General features: G+C 45.6%; 3 protein-coding genes across 3 annotated transcripts; 1 reads left to right on the top strand and 2 right to left on the bottom strand.

Annotated features, from left to right (window-relative positions):
* Nucleotides 1-5,941: 5,941 nt before the first annotated feature.
* LOC104832849 (histone H2B 1/2/3/4/6) lies at nucleotides 5,942-6,540 on the bottom strand. The gene has a single exon (XM_010569230.1). It carries the CDS (start codon nucleotides 6,504-6,506, stop codon nucleotides 6,126-6,128), a length of 381 nt encoding a protein of 126 aa, XP_010567532.1. The 5' UTR covers nucleotides 6,507-6,540; the 3' UTR covers nucleotides 5,942-6,125.
* A 321-nt stretch (nucleotides 6,541-6,861) lies between these two features.
* LOC104832847 (histone H2A-IV) lies at nucleotides 6,862-8,040 on the top strand. The gene has a single exon (XM_010569228.1). It carries the CDS (start codon nucleotides 6,878-6,880, stop codon nucleotides 7,265-7,267), a length of 390 nt encoding a protein of 129 aa, XP_010567530.1. The 5' UTR covers nucleotides 6,862-6,877; the 3' UTR covers nucleotides 7,268-8,040.
* On the bottom strand, nucleotides 7,616-9,986 carry LOC104832848 (histone H1.01). The gene has a single exon (XM_010569229.1). It carries the CDS (start codon nucleotides 8,937-8,939, stop codon nucleotides 8,280-8,282), a length of 660 nt encoding a protein of 219 aa, XP_010567531.1. The 5' UTR covers nucleotides 8,940-9,986; the 3' UTR covers nucleotides 7,616-8,279.
* Between the last annotated feature and the right edge of the window lie 7,332 nt (nucleotides 9,987-17,318).

The following is a 17,318-nucleotide window of genomic DNA, read 5'->3' as shown; positions in this document are numbered from 1 at the left end:
CCCCCAGCCCGCCGCTCCCCCCGCGCCTCAGGACAGGGGGACGTGGGCTCTTTCGGCCGGCGGACCGCCCAGTGGCACCCGGACTGAAGGGCTGGCTGCTCACCGAAACGAATTAATTATGTATGAATTTGTTTCTTCGTTGGGCGTTTTATTCCTTGAGAGAGGGAAGCAGAAAAAGAACCGAAACACTCAGGGGGCTTTTCCTGTCTACGAAGCAGTGTTGGGTTTAACTGCGTGATTTAATCCCACGAGTTTAACTTGGGCACGTTAACGGGGGAGAGTTTAGGCTGAAGCCGAATGATCTCGTCGCTGCGTAAACGCAGCGGGTGGCGGAAAACGGAGCGGACGGGCCCCAGCGGGACCCCTCGCTTCTCCAGCGACGGCGAAACCCTCCGGCTTTGTCGGTCCGGCCGTGGCAAACGCAGATTTTCCCGCCCCCCGCGCCGGTGCCGGTGCCGGGGTTTCAAGGACCGACCCTCCCCCGGGGGAGGAGGGAGCCGGGCTCCGTTGCGGCCAGGTCGAAGGGGGGAGTGCGGCGTAAGACGGCGCATTCCGGGAGGAGAAGCGGGGAGGGGGCCGGGCCGGGCCCAGGAGGCGGCCGCAGAGGGGATGGGGCCGTGCGGGGGTCGGAGGCTGCGCGGGCTGCGCCGCTTTGCGGGACCCGGCACCCCCCGCCCCGCAACGGGCTCCGGGGAACTGGGGGAGAAGGGAAAGGGAAGGGTCGGCTGCCCCCGGGGAGGCCGGAGCAGGGCCCCGCATTTCTAAACGCAGAAAGAAGCTATTTCCTTTTCACTTTTTCACCAGCTGAGGTGTTTTTAACTCTGTCATTGTCAAGAAATAAACCTGTAGGGGAAGGGGAAGAGCCCGCAGTATTCAGTTCGGACAAATGCTGTAAATAAATCCCGGTAGTTCTGAAGCTTCCTGATATCCCCTGTTGTTTATACCCTGTGCCATTTCCTGCTGAGAAATACCGTCTTTCATGCAAATGTTCTCAGGTGGAAAATACTGTAAGAATGAAAAAAAGTGTGAAAGACTTATCTGCCTTCATGGTGTTATGAAAAGGGTTAATCGCTCTGACTGTCTTTATCAACGTTTCAGAAACACTTATTGTTTGATTTTTGTCCCGTCAATAAATGCACAACTAGAGGCTGCTTCTGTAAGTCTGGAGTACAACAGATACACGTCCCATGAGGTTTTGCGTGACATTTAAGTATCGATTAACGTTAAAACTCGAGGAGCTAAATGCGCCTTACACCCATGTGGCCATTTCCCTTCTTCCATAGGATTTGTACCAGCAATTTCAAAAGGCAGAGTTTAAAAGCTCCGGCATGTAGGGAGTGGAACCAATTCAGAGAAATTGTCTGGGCTTCCAGAGCCAGCTCAGTTGAGCCCAGGGACCCGGCTTTGCCTGTGATCCGGTCAGTCCGGTCTGCTGGTGCTTGGAGCACAGGAGGTGGCAGCCCTATTTAAAGATTATTTCAATGTGTAGAAAGATTGGGGCTATGATATTGCTATGGCAATTCTTCTCCTCTTTTCTAAGCAGGATGATGAAACATGCTAACCTTGCTGTGTCCCAAGCGCACAAGGCAAAAAACACTTTATCACGTGCAGTGTTTGGATTGTTTCGCGTTGCAGTGGCTGCTACTTGCTGCAAAAGGAAAAGGGGATGCACACAAGAGATGCATGCATTTCTTCATAGCTCTGATGCTGCATAAAGGTAGTGCAAGATCCCTTACTCTGTCTGAAGTCCAAATTTCAGTTGTAATTCTCCGTGTGTGCCATCTTCCTATTTTGGGAATTATTTCTTCCATTTTCCTATGACCCTTCCAAGCACAAAATCTACACGCAATGCAAGCAGGACTACAAGTACAAAAAAAGGTTGTGGATTTTACTGGTGATGAAAATTACAAGCTGTCCTGATACTCCTTTCATACACAAACTACTTACTTTCTATTTTTAAAACGCAAGTATGTCCAGAATTGCTTGTGAGCTTTTCTGTGTTAAAAAATGAATGTAAGAACCTTTGTGATTAATACTTCATATCATTTTTGACAAGGAATGCTTTTGCAACCACATCTCCATCAGGACAGGCCATCAAATAATTTAGTTCTTTGCAGCCACCAAAGAAATGCAAACCAAAACCTAAAAGACCCTTTCCACCTACACAGGCCTCTGGTTCTGACCCCAGTCCCCGAGGAAAGAGCTGCCCCCGCTCACTGTAACGCTGCTTCCTTCCTTGTAGGTAAGTGAGCGGGGAAGGCAGAAGGGGTGTTCGCAGCTCCCTCCCCCTCTACTTCCAGCCCTCTTCTCCAGTGAGATTTGTGCCACCTCTTGAGCTGCGCTGTGCTCTGATACAGCACAACCCCAAGACCAGGTTTTTGGAGCTCAAGGACTCAAGTTTTTCCTTTACAATGTGAACCAGGAACATTTTCATCACTGGCCAAAAGCATTACATCAAGGTGTATGTAAGACTGAATCTTTTTCCCTAGCTGCAGTTGATACTTTCTCCCTCAAGGCTAATTATTTTGAAATATATTCTTTTTTATTAAAACTGGAAAAAAAAGTCTCTGGGAAAATGACATAGCAATAATTTGCCCCATGTGTTGAGTAATTATAATCTCCGGCCATTAGGAAAAACAATTTCATAAGTAGAGGAGAGGGTATTGATTTACTCCATTAAAAAAAAGAGCAGGAAATAGTATAAAATTGCTATAGCCAGTGTGTGATTTGTTCAGGTTTTGGATCAGGTGTATGGCATTTATTTCTCGTTTCTGATTCACTGTCCGGTCAGTTAACTAGAGAATACAGTTATTTGTTTACCCAGTTGGTGTATTTCGTTTTTGCAGAAATAAAAGCACTTTTTTTTTTTTTAAACATGATGATTTATAAATATAAATTTTCCTGTAGGTATGCTGATCTAGTGAAGGTATAAGTCTTTCCAAGAATGCTGCTAACTTTATTATTCCATTAAAAATAAGATAGGGGAATTTTTTTGTAACTGTTCAGACTGTTCTTCAGTGTTCTTTACAGCTGGTTATCCACTACAGGACTAAACTGTAATGTAACTGTTAATTTGATATACAAAAGGTTGCTGATATTAAAAAAAAGAATTTTGACAAAAATGTTTGTATAACCAAAAATAAATATACCCTATATCCTATACTTCAGTTGCTGTGAATAAAGAGGTATTTTGAAGATAGACATGGAGGGTAGATAAAAATACAGCACAAAGGTCCTGTTTAAAGATTATGTATTCTAGCACTTCCCAGTGTTGAGAATTGTTAGGACTAATAGCCTGGTTTAGCACTAGAAGATAAAGTAGTTGAAGCCTTAGGCCACAAGAGGTGGCTGAGAGTAAACATTTTGTTCAAACTAATGCTGCCAACACAGAACTAGCTGAAACCGGCAAATACAAGCAGAATGAAGAAGATAAGGACCAAGGAAACAATTCCAAGAGAATGAGGTAACTTCAGAAGGTGGCCAGTCCAGCGAACAGCAAAACCAATAAGTCAAGAGACCACAGACCAGAATTAAGTGACTAGACTTGGGGTTTGGGTGACGGGTGGTACAGGTACAACTGGGGGGACGGTCTGGGGTAGGGGGTCCCTCTTTGGAGGAACCCGGCTTGAACTGCTCTGCACGTGGGGTAAATAAACCACTTATTTACTCAGCGGATTGGAGATGTCTTCTTGGAGCAGGAGCGTAGGGCCGAGCCCTGTTGAGGTGGCGCGCACATAATTCCTACCGTGGTGTAGGTGGCAGCAGCATAATTCCTGCTACACCAGGATGATGTATTTGAACGCTGTGCCATCTTACTGCTGTTGGGTGATGTCATCTGGGTAGAGTGGATTTAAAGAACACTACTTTGGACTGAATAGAAAAGAACATTAAAGAGCATGATTGATGGAAGAATATGCTGTCATATGATTCTATATGCACATTATTTGCTTTATTAATTTTGCACGTTCATCCTCCTGTGGGATAAAATTGTTATGTTTGTTATATTTACTAAGCCTAACTCCTACTTTTATCTTTGGTTAAAAGAACAAGCACACAAAATTTTCCATTGTAGTTGGTTTTTGTCATGTCAGAGACTTTGGTCACAGCACTAATAGAAAAATAACGGATATGATAGAATCAGATCTGATGACATGCATGTGCAGGTGGAAATGCTATGTTCACATTATAGTCCCTAATATTGCTTTATCATTCATACTGAGATTGGAAGTAGCAATCATAAGCAACATTTTCTTTTCTGTTGCATGAAGAGTTCCAGGAGCCTTAGAAACAATTTCACATACTGAAACAGCCTTTAAAAAACAAAACAAACAACAACCCCCCTCCCCCCAAAACCTGAAATTTCTGTGAAAGCTATGTTAATGAAGTGTGCAGCATGCAGCATACAAAGACAGGAAAGGCAAAAAGAACGCTTATGGATTCCTGAGCTGGGAGGCCAAAAGGTACCACCAGGCTTCTACTTCAACTCAGGCAACAGGGCTGCCCTGCGGTAGCTGTAGTTTGAACTAGGGTCTTTTTTTTTAGGACACGATAATTAAATTTGACTTTTATGTGACTGATTATAGAGAATAATAGCCACTGACAAATTCTTCTGATGATCATCATCGCTGTCAAAATATGCACTTTTAGTATATGACATTTTCTAAAGTCCCTTTCTAGTGACCCACATATCCCCTTACGCAAAAACCTGGAGACTGAAATATGCCATGGTTTATTAATCTTTTTAGGTATTAGACTTATACAGAGGCCCAGAATGTGCAAACTATGTTTCAGTTTGCACTAAGGCACTTGGAAAGCAGATCTCTAATCTCCTTTTGAAGCTGCTAAAAAACAGAGTATGGAGGATGCCTCTTGCCACTCGATACCTGAAATCCCATCCAAGAGGTGCCCATCAGCCTTCAAGCTGAAAGTAACTGCTAAATTAGTGACAGATTAAAGAGACACCTTGTGCCTCTCTCTGTACCTGTACTACCAAACATGCAGTCAGTACGGGAAAGGTTGACTGTTGTGATTCTGTGGTCCCTGTATGAAGTAAGTGTGTTCAGAAATCCACAGAATATGCTTAGAATGCAGGATTATTCAGATCCCGTTTGAGATAAGGCAATACTGGCTTTGATCTGCATCTACAGCAGCATCTAATTACCCAGGAATGAGGTGGAGTGATTTAGAAAGCCTGCGGATTGAGGCTGAAAGACTTTAGAGCTGATTAGTAGCTATATGATAAACTCTGATAGTTTACAAAGCCAGCCCATAGTGGCTAGTTTCTTAGATTTTAGTAGTTTTAATACAATTAATGACATATAAATACAGGAAAGGTCAAATAGGTATGAAAAAATATTCATCTTCACTTTGTGTTTTTAGTTACAGAGGGAATATTCTCTACCTAAAGCAGTTGTAGGGAGAAGCTATACATGCTATTATTAAAAAAAAAAAAAAAAAAAATCACACGCACAGTAGAACTGAAGATAAATAACTTTTAGACAGGACTTCTATGCTGTATTAATCACTGGGCTATTGGTAAAAGCTTATTAAGATAAATGTCACTTGCTACTACACAAATTCTTTCACTGTACCCTGTAGCCACCTGTCACTTCAGCTACAAAAAAAGACTGAGCACCATCAAGTGGTAGACATTGTTATAGCAGTTACAACGATGCACGTGGATCAGCTTCCATTAGTAATAATTTTGATCCTTTCCCGACTAGAAAACTACAGCCTTTTTTTTTCCTTCAATTTACAACGCATATAACATGAACTTACTTAGAATTAATAGCGATGTACTGCACAAGAAAATAAACATCACAATCTTAGAAAGAACTGTAACAGAACTAAGGAAACTACCACTTAGAAAGAAAATACAATAATAAAGAAGCTTTAGTTACAGGAATTTCAGTTGTAACAGATCATTTCTTACCCGGATAAAGTCTATGTTCCCCAACACAATACTGGAGAACAATTAATTCATCAAAATTAACCTTAAGTGGGACTTAAAAAACTGACGGTAAAGTAAGAACTCACACTTTGAATTGACAGTGCAGCCCTTTTATTGAAAACTTGGTGGCTCTTAAAAGAGCCTTTGGGTTAGAACTGCGGATCCGGGAGACGCTCTACTTGGAGCTGGTGTACTTGGTGACGGCCTTGGTGCCCTCGGAGACGGCGTGCTTGGCCAGCTCGCCGGGCAGCAGGAGCCGCACGGCCGTCTGGATCTCCCGCGAGGTGATGGTGGAGCGCTTGTTGTAGTGCGCCAGGCGCGAGGCCTCGCCGGCGATGCGCTCGAAGATGTCGTTGACGAAGGAGTTCATGATGCCCATGGCCTTGGACGAGATGCCCGTGTCGGGGTGCACCTGCTTCAGCACCTTGTACACGTAGATCGAGTAGCTCTCCTTGCGGCTCTTCTTGCGCTTCTTGTCGCCCTTCTTCTGCGTCTTGGTGACGGCTTTCTTGGAGCCCTTCTTGGGCGCGGGGGCGGACTTGGCCGGCTCGGGCATGGCAGCAAAGGCGCGACTCCCACAGACCCCAACCGCGGCACAGACAAACGTAAAGAGACGAAGTGAGTGAAAGTAGCCGAGTGCCACGTATTTATAGCTCCCTTATGCAAATGAGCAGCATTCCCTCTGCGTACTTTCATTGGCCAGAACACGAGCGCGCGTCATAGCTCCCCTATAGCCGTCTTTCATTGGTCGGAATTCGATTCACCACCTCATTGGCTGCTCAGAGGAGACCTACTTCTCAGCCTATCAGCGAAGGGGCGAGGTGGGAACAGCGAGGCTATAGCTGAGGTGCGCTGGCTGCTTTGCTGCGTTCTGTCGCTGGTTGCTCTTAGAGGCGAGCGAGGAAGCAAGCAAAGCAGCAAGGAAGGATGTCCGGCCGCGGGAAGCAGGGCGGGAAGGCGCGGGCCAAGGCCAAGTCGCGCTCGTCGCGGGCCGGGCTGCAGTTCCCCGTGGGCCGCGTGCACCGGCTGCTGCGCAAGGGCAACTACGCGGAGCGGGTGGGCGCCGGCGCCCCGGTGTACCTGGCGGCCGTGCTGGAGTACCTGACGGCCGAGATCCTGGAGCTGGCGGGCAACGCGGCCCGCGACAACAAGAAGACGCGCATCATCCCCCGGCACCTGCAGCTGGCCATCCGCAACGACGAGGAGCTCAACAAGCTGCTGGGCAAGGTGACCATCGCGCAGGGCGGGGTGCTGCCCAACATCCAGGCCGTGCTGCTGCCCAAGAAGACCGACAGCCACAAGGCTAAAGCCAAGTGAGCCCAAGGCAGCACGTTTTCTCTTCCCGAGAAAATAATCCAAAGGCTCTTTTCAGAGCCACCCACAAAATCGTAAGAGAGCTCAGTTATCCGTACTATAGTTACACCGGTTCATACGAACTACTCGACCCGTGCTTTTTCTTATTTTCTTCATGTTTATTAACAGTATTTTTGGCCTGATGATAGTAGCAACGCTTTCCATGGTTTTGTTACCGCAAAGTCGTGCCAAAATGTCCTCTCAAAGCAAGTTTTTTCCTGGGATGGGCTCTTTAGCGTTTAGTCCTAAAGCCAGAGAACACGGGAACGCCGTATTTCGGCGAGAGGTCCCGTCCCTCCCCCCTCTTCCGCCCTTTTCCGAGAGTGGCTGAACCAGCACCAGAGATACGGGGCGTAATCGTCTTCGGGGAAGGGGGGGAAGGGGCAGCGGGCCGGGCTCTCCCCGGCCAATCCTTGGTCAGGGCGGGCTTTTTCAATAGTTAAAGCTCGCTCTTTCTCCTCGGGAACAAAAGGAACGGGAGAGCTCAGGGCTATTTTCGGGTCGGTAACGAAACCCTCCCCTCCTCCCCCAAACAGACACACCACTTTTTAAGGAGACACCTTCAGAGAAATAATACAATAGATTAGACTTGGCTCAGTAGTAGCGTGCCCGGCAATTGCATTACTTTTGTTACAAAATATATCCTTAAAAAAAACGTACATCCGATGTTTATCAAAACATTATAAAACATTGCTTCCTGGTAATCAAACCAATTACTCGGCAAAAAAAAAAAAAAAGATGTAAAAGTCTACACTTCCCTAAAGCCGCCGCGTTATACCGTGCTCGTTAGCGTTTCTTTCGGTAATTGCAGGGGAAAAGAAGACACAATTGATCTCTGACGACTTACGAATTACTGGATCCTTGCTGCAGGTTACTGACGACCTCGGTGCCTCAGCTCGTTTAGGGAAAGTGTGGGTGGCTCTTAAAAGAGCCGTTGGATAACAAAATACGGAGAGCAGAACTCTTCTACTATAATTTACTTCTTTTTAGGCGCCGCCTTCTTCGCCTTGGCTGCTTTGGGCTTGGCCGCCTTGGGCTTGGCTGCTTTGGGCTTCACCGCCTTCGCCTTGGCCGGGCTCTTTGCTGCTTTCTTGGGGCGGCCTGCCTTGGTCGCCTTCTTGGGGCTCTTGGCCGCTTTCTTGGCCGCGGCAGCCGCCGGCTTCTTCGCTTTCTTGGGGCTCTTCTTCACGGCCGCCGCTTTCTTGGGCTTCTTGGCGGCGCCGGCGGGCTTCTTGGCCGCCGGCTTCTTGGGCTTGGCGGCGGCTGCCCGCTTCTTAGGGGCTTTTTCCTTCACCTCGCCGGGCTTCTTGTTGAGACGAAAGGAGCCGGAGGCGCCGGTGCCCTTGGTCTGCACCAGGGTGCCCTTGCTGACCAGGCTCTTGAGCCCCAGCTTGATGCGGCTGTTGTTCTTCTCCACGTCGTAGCCGCCGGCGGCCAGCGCCTTCTTGAGCGCGGCGAGCGAGAGCCCCTTGCGCTCCTTGGAGGCGGACACGGCCTTGGTGATCAGCTCGGTGACGCTGGGGCCCGCCGGCTTGCGGGCTCGGGAGCCGCCCGCCGCCTTCTTGGGCTTCTTGGCGGCGGCCTTGGCGCCGGGCGCGGGCGCATCGGGGGCGGCGGCGGGAGCGGGCTCGGACATCGCGGCGGCGGCGGCGGCAGCGTCCTCTGCGGAGCAGGCGAACACAATTGGGCTGGCGCGGGTCAGATGCTCGTATTTTTAGAGAGGAGCCGCGCGGTGATTGGTGCGTTGCAGAGCCCGCCCCGCTGCACGGCCGGGGAGCCCTTCGGTGTGCTCGATTTGTGTTTCTTTGGACTCACAAAAGTGCATTTTCCTCGGAATTTCTGCCACCAAATCGCCCCGTTTCCCCGGTGAGGGAGGAGAAGAGCAGGTACTTGCGTTCGGGAGAGTTTCCAGCCGCAAACACGCGGGCTGAGTTAAAGGAGAGGCGATAAATCCCGTGTGCTGCTGCTGGAGAGACCTCTGAAGAGAGAAACTTTTGTTTTTCCTTGCAAATTAAAAATTTCCTTTTGACATAAATGTTGCAGCAACGGCCCAGTCTGGTTCTTTAGAGGGTTTTCTTGGGGTCGAAGTTGAAACCGGCCGATTTAAAGCTATTTTGACAGTTTAAATTGATTTTGCAGAGGAGGAAGTAACACAAACTCCTCTTTCAGCTCTGAATATGGATTAAGAACCGGTTCCTTTGACCATGTGTTTTACCTCCTAAAACGCTAAAGTCTAGTGAAATAGTGTCTCGTACAACCTCCTATTGCATTTTTTATAGAGCCATAAGCAATTTGTTAAGATCTGGAGATTTATGAACACACAGTTGGTTTATTTTGTCTTCCTGGAATTTCAGTAGAAGGGAGGCAAACTTACCCTGCTACCTTGTGCTGGGTGTTTTCTTTCTTTTGTTTGTTTTCCATATGAATTTCTGTGCCAGTTATTAAGTAAATCAAGCTATTTGCTTTTCACGTTGCATTTGAATTTCAGGTAAACAGTCATTTGATATCTGATTTTACAAAACTGCAGCCTTATAAAAGAAAGCAACCTCCTAAACTTCTGGTGATACTGAAATTATCTGTTGGGTCTCTAGTAATTTAAGATGTGCAAGGACTAGAATAGCAGTTTAGTAGTTATGCTCTTCCTTCCCAGAGAGTATTATCTTGCTATGTATTTTCTCTAATAATAGTATAATTTAAAAGCGTGTTAACTGTTTGTTTTGGGTTTTGGGGGTTTTTTTTTTGGTTTTTTTTTTTTACATGTTTCACACAATATGTCTGCACAAAGGTTTATCTAACGCCAATTCTGAATCCTCTTCCCACTCTAAATAAAACCCACCTAATTCTTCCTTATGTATTTTACAGCCATCACTGAAGTGAGGAAATGCTTTCAGGACAAAAAGTAGAGCACTTTGTGATAACCTGAGTTTTAACAAGGGGAGAGAGAGGTAGGCCATAGGTCGTTCCTAAAGAACCAGGAAGAATTCAATCAGTATCGATATTTAGTGGAAGATGATGTAATATTCTGAACAGAACAGAGCTCTGGAGTAATATTCCATTAATCTTTACCTGATTATAAACAAGTGTATTATCCATTGCCTTTTGTAGTTATTTAAGAATCACAAAGGCTACACTTCAGCCCTGCCCTCTGATTTCATTTGATATTGCCAGATATAACATATAACGTGAACACAGTATTTAGGTACGTATTAGCAACCAAAATTTCAGATTGTATGAAAAGGTAGTTTGGGGTAAGTGTAATCCTATTTCCACTTCATTGCCTCATTTACAATGGCTGTTTTGTAAATACTGAATGTGTATGTAACACGAAAACATTTTAGTTTGCTGTAAAATTGGGTTTCAGTGAATACAAAACTGTGAATAAATGCAATGAAGGGAAAAATTGCAACCTGCACCCTTGAAGCAAAAAGTATCAGAAAAAAAAAAAAAAAGGTTGCAGGAAAAGTGCACCTAAAGCTCTGAAATGCTTCAACAGGAAGATAATTGAGAGAAGGGCTAATCAAACTGGGAAGTTCATAGTCTTGTTTGTAAAAGTTATGTAGCATAAAATATGGATACAGGAATGAAATAAATTGGAGTGGATGCAGTATTGAAGATATACCTTCAGAAATTACCAAAACTGAAGTAAATAAATACATTTTTTAAGCCTGTGTCCTACATGTGTTTGTAAATTAAGGAATGAGACTTTCCACTGACTTGACCACGTAGTGAAATAAAGTAGCAGTGCTGGGAGGAGAAGACATTTAACAGCTACCAAGACACTTCATGGCACACAGACAGGGGAAAAGTGTAGACCATGAGTGACATGTCAGCAAAATGGAAACTCACGTTGCCTCCTCTTGTTATTTTGAACTCATACATATTTACTTCAGTAACCTTCACTGGAGGAGATTTAAATACTCCAGCCCTCAGCTGTGGCTTCACAGAGTGTTGATTCACATTTATTGGTGGCTGAATTGAGGTGGCTAAAATGGTCGCCATCCCAGTTGTCTGGCTTTTCTCCCAGCAGTTGCTACCCTCTCCCTGTTCCCAACAGGGACAGCTAAGAATATGTGTAGCAGCTTCTGATCTCCAACAGTTAGTCTACTGTCTTAAAATAAGCTTCAGAAATTTTGTGACACAGAGAGAAGCTCTGATATTTCTGTTTTCATGGCTTTGCAGCAAAGACATAAAATATCTTCAGCAATGTAGAATTGCTGATTGGGACACATGTTCTCCTTTACATGAAAGAAATGTATGCAGGAACATTTTGGAAAGTCAAGGCGCATTTGGCAATTTTAAAAAGAATTTGCTCCGCAGTCAGAGCAGATAGTGTAGAAGGAATGGATAGATGTACTCAGGCAAAGAAAAAATGTGGTGAAGGGTTATATAAAAGGCAGGAATGGCAATTTCACCTCCAGATGAGCAAATGAGAAAAGGAAATAATCCTGGTTTTGGTATAGGATGTTGTAGAAAGACTTAATGAAGAAGGCGCCACATAGACTCTGACATGCAGTTTGGCTTTTCCAATGAGACTGGAGGGAGGCAGAGCTCATTATTCATTAGAAGAGGAGAATAGCGATATCAGGATTTCCAGAGATACTTTTGGAGAGAGCATCACTGTAATGTCTCCTACATCCGAATGACTTCAATCCTTCTCACCTCATGGGCACGCCAGCAGGCCACACTACATCACAAACCTGCACAAGATTGCAATCTGAACCCCGCAACTCACTTCCCTTCAGATACCCGGGTCTGTCCAACTTTTGCAGTTATCTATTAAGACCTCTTGGCATAAACAAGGAGACAAATGAACCACAGCCAAGGGCTGGCACTGCACTTGAGAGCTATCAAACATTCCCATCTCCAGTTTAGCACCTGCCAGTACTTGTTCCTAAGAAAATGAACTCTGGGTTATATTTAGATATTTTTGCAATAATGAGAGGTAGCACAGTAAGGGTTCTTCTCAAGAAATTTTGTTAGGATGCATTAGCATGAGAGCTAGCCACACAAATGTGGCTAATGGGCTGCTCTACCTGCTGTAGGTGAGTCCTGTGGTCAGTCATTCTTGGACAGCTGGAGGAAATGCAACTGAGATGCCTGTGCACCACAGCCCCTCTCCTTCCTTCAAGTGATAATTTCCAGAGAGATTTAGGTGAGGCCTTTGCATTATGTGCTGTACTCCAGCATACATGTTCTGCAGGAAAGAGGTGTAAATACTCCCTACAACCATGATTACGCTCCTATTAGTGTTACACCCATGCCTTACTTGCCCTCAGTGACTTCATCCTTCATTTGAGTTACAAATGTAGTAACTCCTGTGATCAAACCAGCCAGCACAGTTTAACTGCTTTTAACCCTTAGCTAAACAATTTTAAAGTGGTACCTACCAAACTACAAACTTGTTGCAGCTCAGCCAACAAGTCTCTGCCTTCATAACACTCATGTTGCTGCTGCTGCTCTTAAGACTCCTAAGTGCACTGAGGCCACACAAGGCCTTTTAAATCCAGTGCACGGCTGAGCATCTCCAGTGGGCAGGACAAATAGGATAGGGCATCGGATGACTGTCCCCATAGACTCAGCTTCCTGGAATGTTGCACACTCCTCCCTGTACTCTTGGTTAAGGGTTGGGGCACCTATTGTGGCCTCTCTTCATCATTGTCATGGCATGTCATTTGGGAATTGAAAACCTATAGTCCAAAACTTGGATATGACCGAAATTAGGAGGCACTGGGAAAGATGTCCTTCCTAGGAAAGCAAAAAAAAAAAACCCCAGCAAAAAATCAGGGGGCCAAATCCCTTCCCAGAAAAGCTAATGAGGAAATAAGATGCACTTTGTCCTCTACTGTATGGGAGTTTACCAGGTTAACATGTTTCTACTTTTCTCACACACAGGCACAGAAAAGGTCCTCACTGTCAGTCAGATATCAAAGAACAGAATTATTTATGTCTTAAAGTACTTTGGTCTTCTAAAACTAACCTCAGGCACTTGAGAAACTGTCTTCTGGACCACCCTGGCATGCATTGAATGCAGTCATCAACCAGTGACTGAGGACCCCAGGCCCTGAGGCAAACTGTCCATGAGAGGTAAGCAACATTACCAGAAGCTCCATCAGCCATGGCTCCCCAAAGAAATGGTCTCCTCCTGAATTGACAGTGCCTCTCCTTCACCTGCATTCAGTAGTGAATTCCACCAAGGAGGGGTGGCACCACACTGTCCGTTCAGAGCAGCCTCTCCATCAGCTCTGAAGCCTGGCTGCTCAGAGAGGTGAGCAGCCCACACAGAGCAATGCCGAGCAACCCACTCTTCCTCCCCACAACACCCTGACACTTCTGCGTGCTTTCTGCCTGCCACTCTGTCCCGTGTGTGTGCCAGGGCTCCTGTGAATGCTGGTAAAAGGGAGGGAGCAATGTGGCCAACCCACATGCCCCCTCCAGCCAGAGCCATGTACCTATGGGGGCACAAAGTGTCCTTGGGCACGTAGCGCGAGCACAGCTGGCCTGCAGTCCGCCATCTCCCTGGCTGGTGACACCCCAGGCGCTGATGTGACAAGCTTCCAGGTACATTTGGGTTAGCAGACAACCCATTTTTTTTGCCACACAGGCAGTGATGGTGGCACCCAGACACTGTGTAGGCTGGACTTCTGCCATCGATGAGAGCCAAAGCATTGTGTCACACAACATGTGAAGATGCTCTCATTAAGTGATGCTGCCTTGCCGGTTTTCCTCAGAGGTGTGGGGGTGAAGCAGATACTGGCTCCAGATAAGGCTGCTTGTGCCATCTTTCTAGAGCAGGAGTACCGCAAGGTAGCAGTTGGGTACCAGCAATATAGGTTGGCTGTCTTCCCATAGAAGGGAGCAAAAAAGTTTTGAAGAGTTGTTCAGTGTGTAAGAGTGCTGTGCAGTAGCTTATGTTTTTTTACACTACGTGGTTTGCAGCTGTGCATTCCGTGGGCTGGTGCCAGAGTGGTACTGTCCCTGGTTAGGATGTCATCCAGACTGCCAGGGACACTGGAAGGGCCGGCTGGTGCCCAGATTTCCCCACAATATACAAATGAGGCCAGTCACTCAGCACTCCTGCTATCAGACAGTTAGGAAGTCAGGAATCTGGCTTCACAGGCTCATGAGAGTATATATATATATATACACCATGGGCAGATTCAAGAATAATGTATTTCACCTATTTTGCCTGCAACCTGCCTTGTATGGTCTGGTCCCAGAAAGAAGGATTGGCTTCTGTAGTAAGTGTATTAAGTCCAAATCTTGGTCTTCCTGACATAGTTTTTTTCTGGTTTGGACACTGCAAATGCAATCAAGTTTTGGCTGATTCGTGCATGAAATAAGAAGTAGAATAACAGGTTCACTTTTGTGTGCTGTTTGAGGTTAGTAGTTTGTAACATCTTACATTTAATTGTATGGTTAGCAAGATCAGCGCACAAGGCCAGCACTGAGCAGCTAAGAGCAAGGATCAGCCTATGTCCGGCTATATGGAGGTGGTAAATAAAGAGAAACCAGCTGGGGTTTTGGATTTACCCAAACTGCAATAGGAGACACCTACAAGAAAGGAAACTTAATAGCCCAAATTACCCCAAGCTGTTGAGAAAAGGGCCTGCTGATCAATAAATTAAATGTTTTGGGTAATTCTGATATTAACTGTCCAGATCTAATGCATGTTCCTTTGTACAAATATCTTCCCTGTAGGAAAAAAAAAAAGAAGAAAAAAGAAAAAAATACTAAAGAAAAAAAAGAACCAAAACCTAAGTGGACGCAAAGGTGTAATTTGTACTTGTTTTGTTAATTCTTTAGAAGAAAACAGTCCTTGACATGCTTGAGTACATGGAAGGGATTTCAAGGGTTACCGCTGTCAGCCACATCAGTGGATGAGGACAGGAATGTTTGTTTGCATTTGACACTAATGAAAATAAAAGGTTCTTACACTTGAAAATGGTTCAGATTTACATTTTTCTTTTTTTCATTTTACAACGTGCTTATTCTTCTAGCATGGTGAACGGTCTTAGCTCTGGGGTTTTGGGCAGGGGCATTGTCATCTTCTTCTCCCTAGGGCAGGAGGGTCATCTGGTTATAGTCTCTTCAGTGTTAAAGGAGACACTGGCTCTACTGGGCTAGTATCAGGGACACACAGTCCATAAGTCTGGGAGAGGACAGATGAAGAATACAGAGTGTAGTAGCAGAACACGTTTCTGCAGTTAGGAATATCACCATGGATGCAGAGTGGGGAGAAATGAATGGGCAATATGAGTGGGGCAGCCCTGAGATTGTGCTACCCTTTGAATTGCATTCTGGATGGACACTTATGGTCACAACACTGGAAGAACGGAGTAACTCACAGGAAAGTTCCATCTTGGCCGATATCCCATCTGTGACAGAGGCCAGTAAAAAAAAGAGTGTAATAACAACAGCTGATATCTCATCAAAATGATGCCTTAGGTCCTAGTGATTTGTAGGCCAGGGATTCACCAGGTCCAGGGGGTATCTTTGAATTGGAGAGCTTTGAATGGATTTTTCTCCTGTGTATTTATTGATTGCTTTCTCTGGACATAACATCTCTCATTTTTCATGCTTTAGGATGTGGCTTTAGCATGACAAGTTATAAAAGGTTGAGGAACAGGTACAGTGAGAGTGGTAGATGGACAAATGGGTGACAAACGTATACTACATGGAGCGTATCCCTTCCATAGAGGAGATACTCATTTATATACACTTAAGTGTCCTCAGTGTGTCTGTGTGTGTTACAAAATGGTGCTGGAAAATATGCTTTCTATGGTGTAGATGAAGCGGGACAAAGTGGCAAAGAGAGTGAACTGAACGCCTTTTCCTGTAGCTGAAGAGAGGTGAAAAGAATATATTTCAAGCAGAGGGAATGACAAGTCATTTGAAAGAACAGTGAAAAAGAAATCGAGTCTTCAGGGTCAGGCAGAGACATTCCTATATAAAATAACTGAACTGAAAGATCCTGGGAAAAAATTACCTCACCATTATATTTTTGGATCCCATCACTCACACAGACCTTCCCTCCTGGAGTCACTGTGACTGAGGCAGAACCAAATGCCAATGTCAGCGAGACAAAGGGTTGTGAGAGTTCACAAAGATCTCCCTGAGACCTTCAGCCTGAAGGGCTCTCCTCTGTCTCTGTGGATAATGACGTGTGTATTCAGCCATGATAAGCACAGGCAAATCCTCCATATTGGAATTATGCTAATCTCATACCCCAGTGGGCCCTGAGCTACGAAAAGGAAGACTGCAAGGATAGCCAGCAGAAATGAGGTGTGGATTTAACAGCAAAGTTATGAATCATACCAAAATAACAAAGAAAAATGTTGTCACTGGCAATGTGCACTGGTGAAAGGAAAACATGTTATATGAAATAAAGAGTATCTATCCACTCAGAATGATGTCAGGCCTTTGAAAACATGGAGGTACACACGCACATAGCTGAAGTAGCTATTTTAGTTGTACATTTGACATACATGACTAATTTTTATCATGTTAGTAGCAGTGATCTAAATGGAAATATAATGCTTTCTGAATGTGACCAGGATGTCTGGGACTTAATATGAAGCAACACTCCAGACAACAGGATAGAAAATAAAGGGTCTTCTCCAGTTATATGCTGAAAAAGCCCTTTCTGGACTCACCAGTGATGCTGTACTCTGAGAGTTAGGAATAGCCAGCTTCTAGAAAAAAAAAAAAGAATGTTTATAGATGTGATTTTCCTGATGCTTCACAGCATAAGGCCACGGAGGGGTCCTGTCAGTTCTTACATTTAACAGCCGGTTCTCAATATTACCGTCGAGTCCTTGCAATGTGAGCTCAGAACTAAAGAGACATGGTCAGCAAGACCTTAACAAAGGTCCGCGGAGGCCTCAAAGCCACCGGCTCCTCACTCAGTGGCACCCTCGGCCGTCAGAGAAGGAAGGTCTGCGCACCGTCGCCCCGCCCGCGGGGGGTCAGATGCCGGGAAACGGCGCTTCAGGGGCCGCGGGGCCGGGGGAAGGCG

The sequence above is a fragment of the Haliaeetus leucocephalus genome, unplaced genomic scaffold (genome assembly GCF_000737465.1).
Source record: "Haliaeetus leucocephalus isolate CR32 unplaced genomic scaffold, Haliaeetus_leucocephalus-4.0 Scaffold264, whole genome shotgun sequence".
Classification (NCBI taxonomy): Eukaryota; Metazoa; Chordata; class Aves; order Accipitriformes; family Accipitridae; genus Haliaeetus; species Haliaeetus leucocephalus.
The sequence above is the reverse complement of the archived record's forward strand: the minus strand, read 5'-3'. Positions and strand labels throughout refer to the sequence as shown.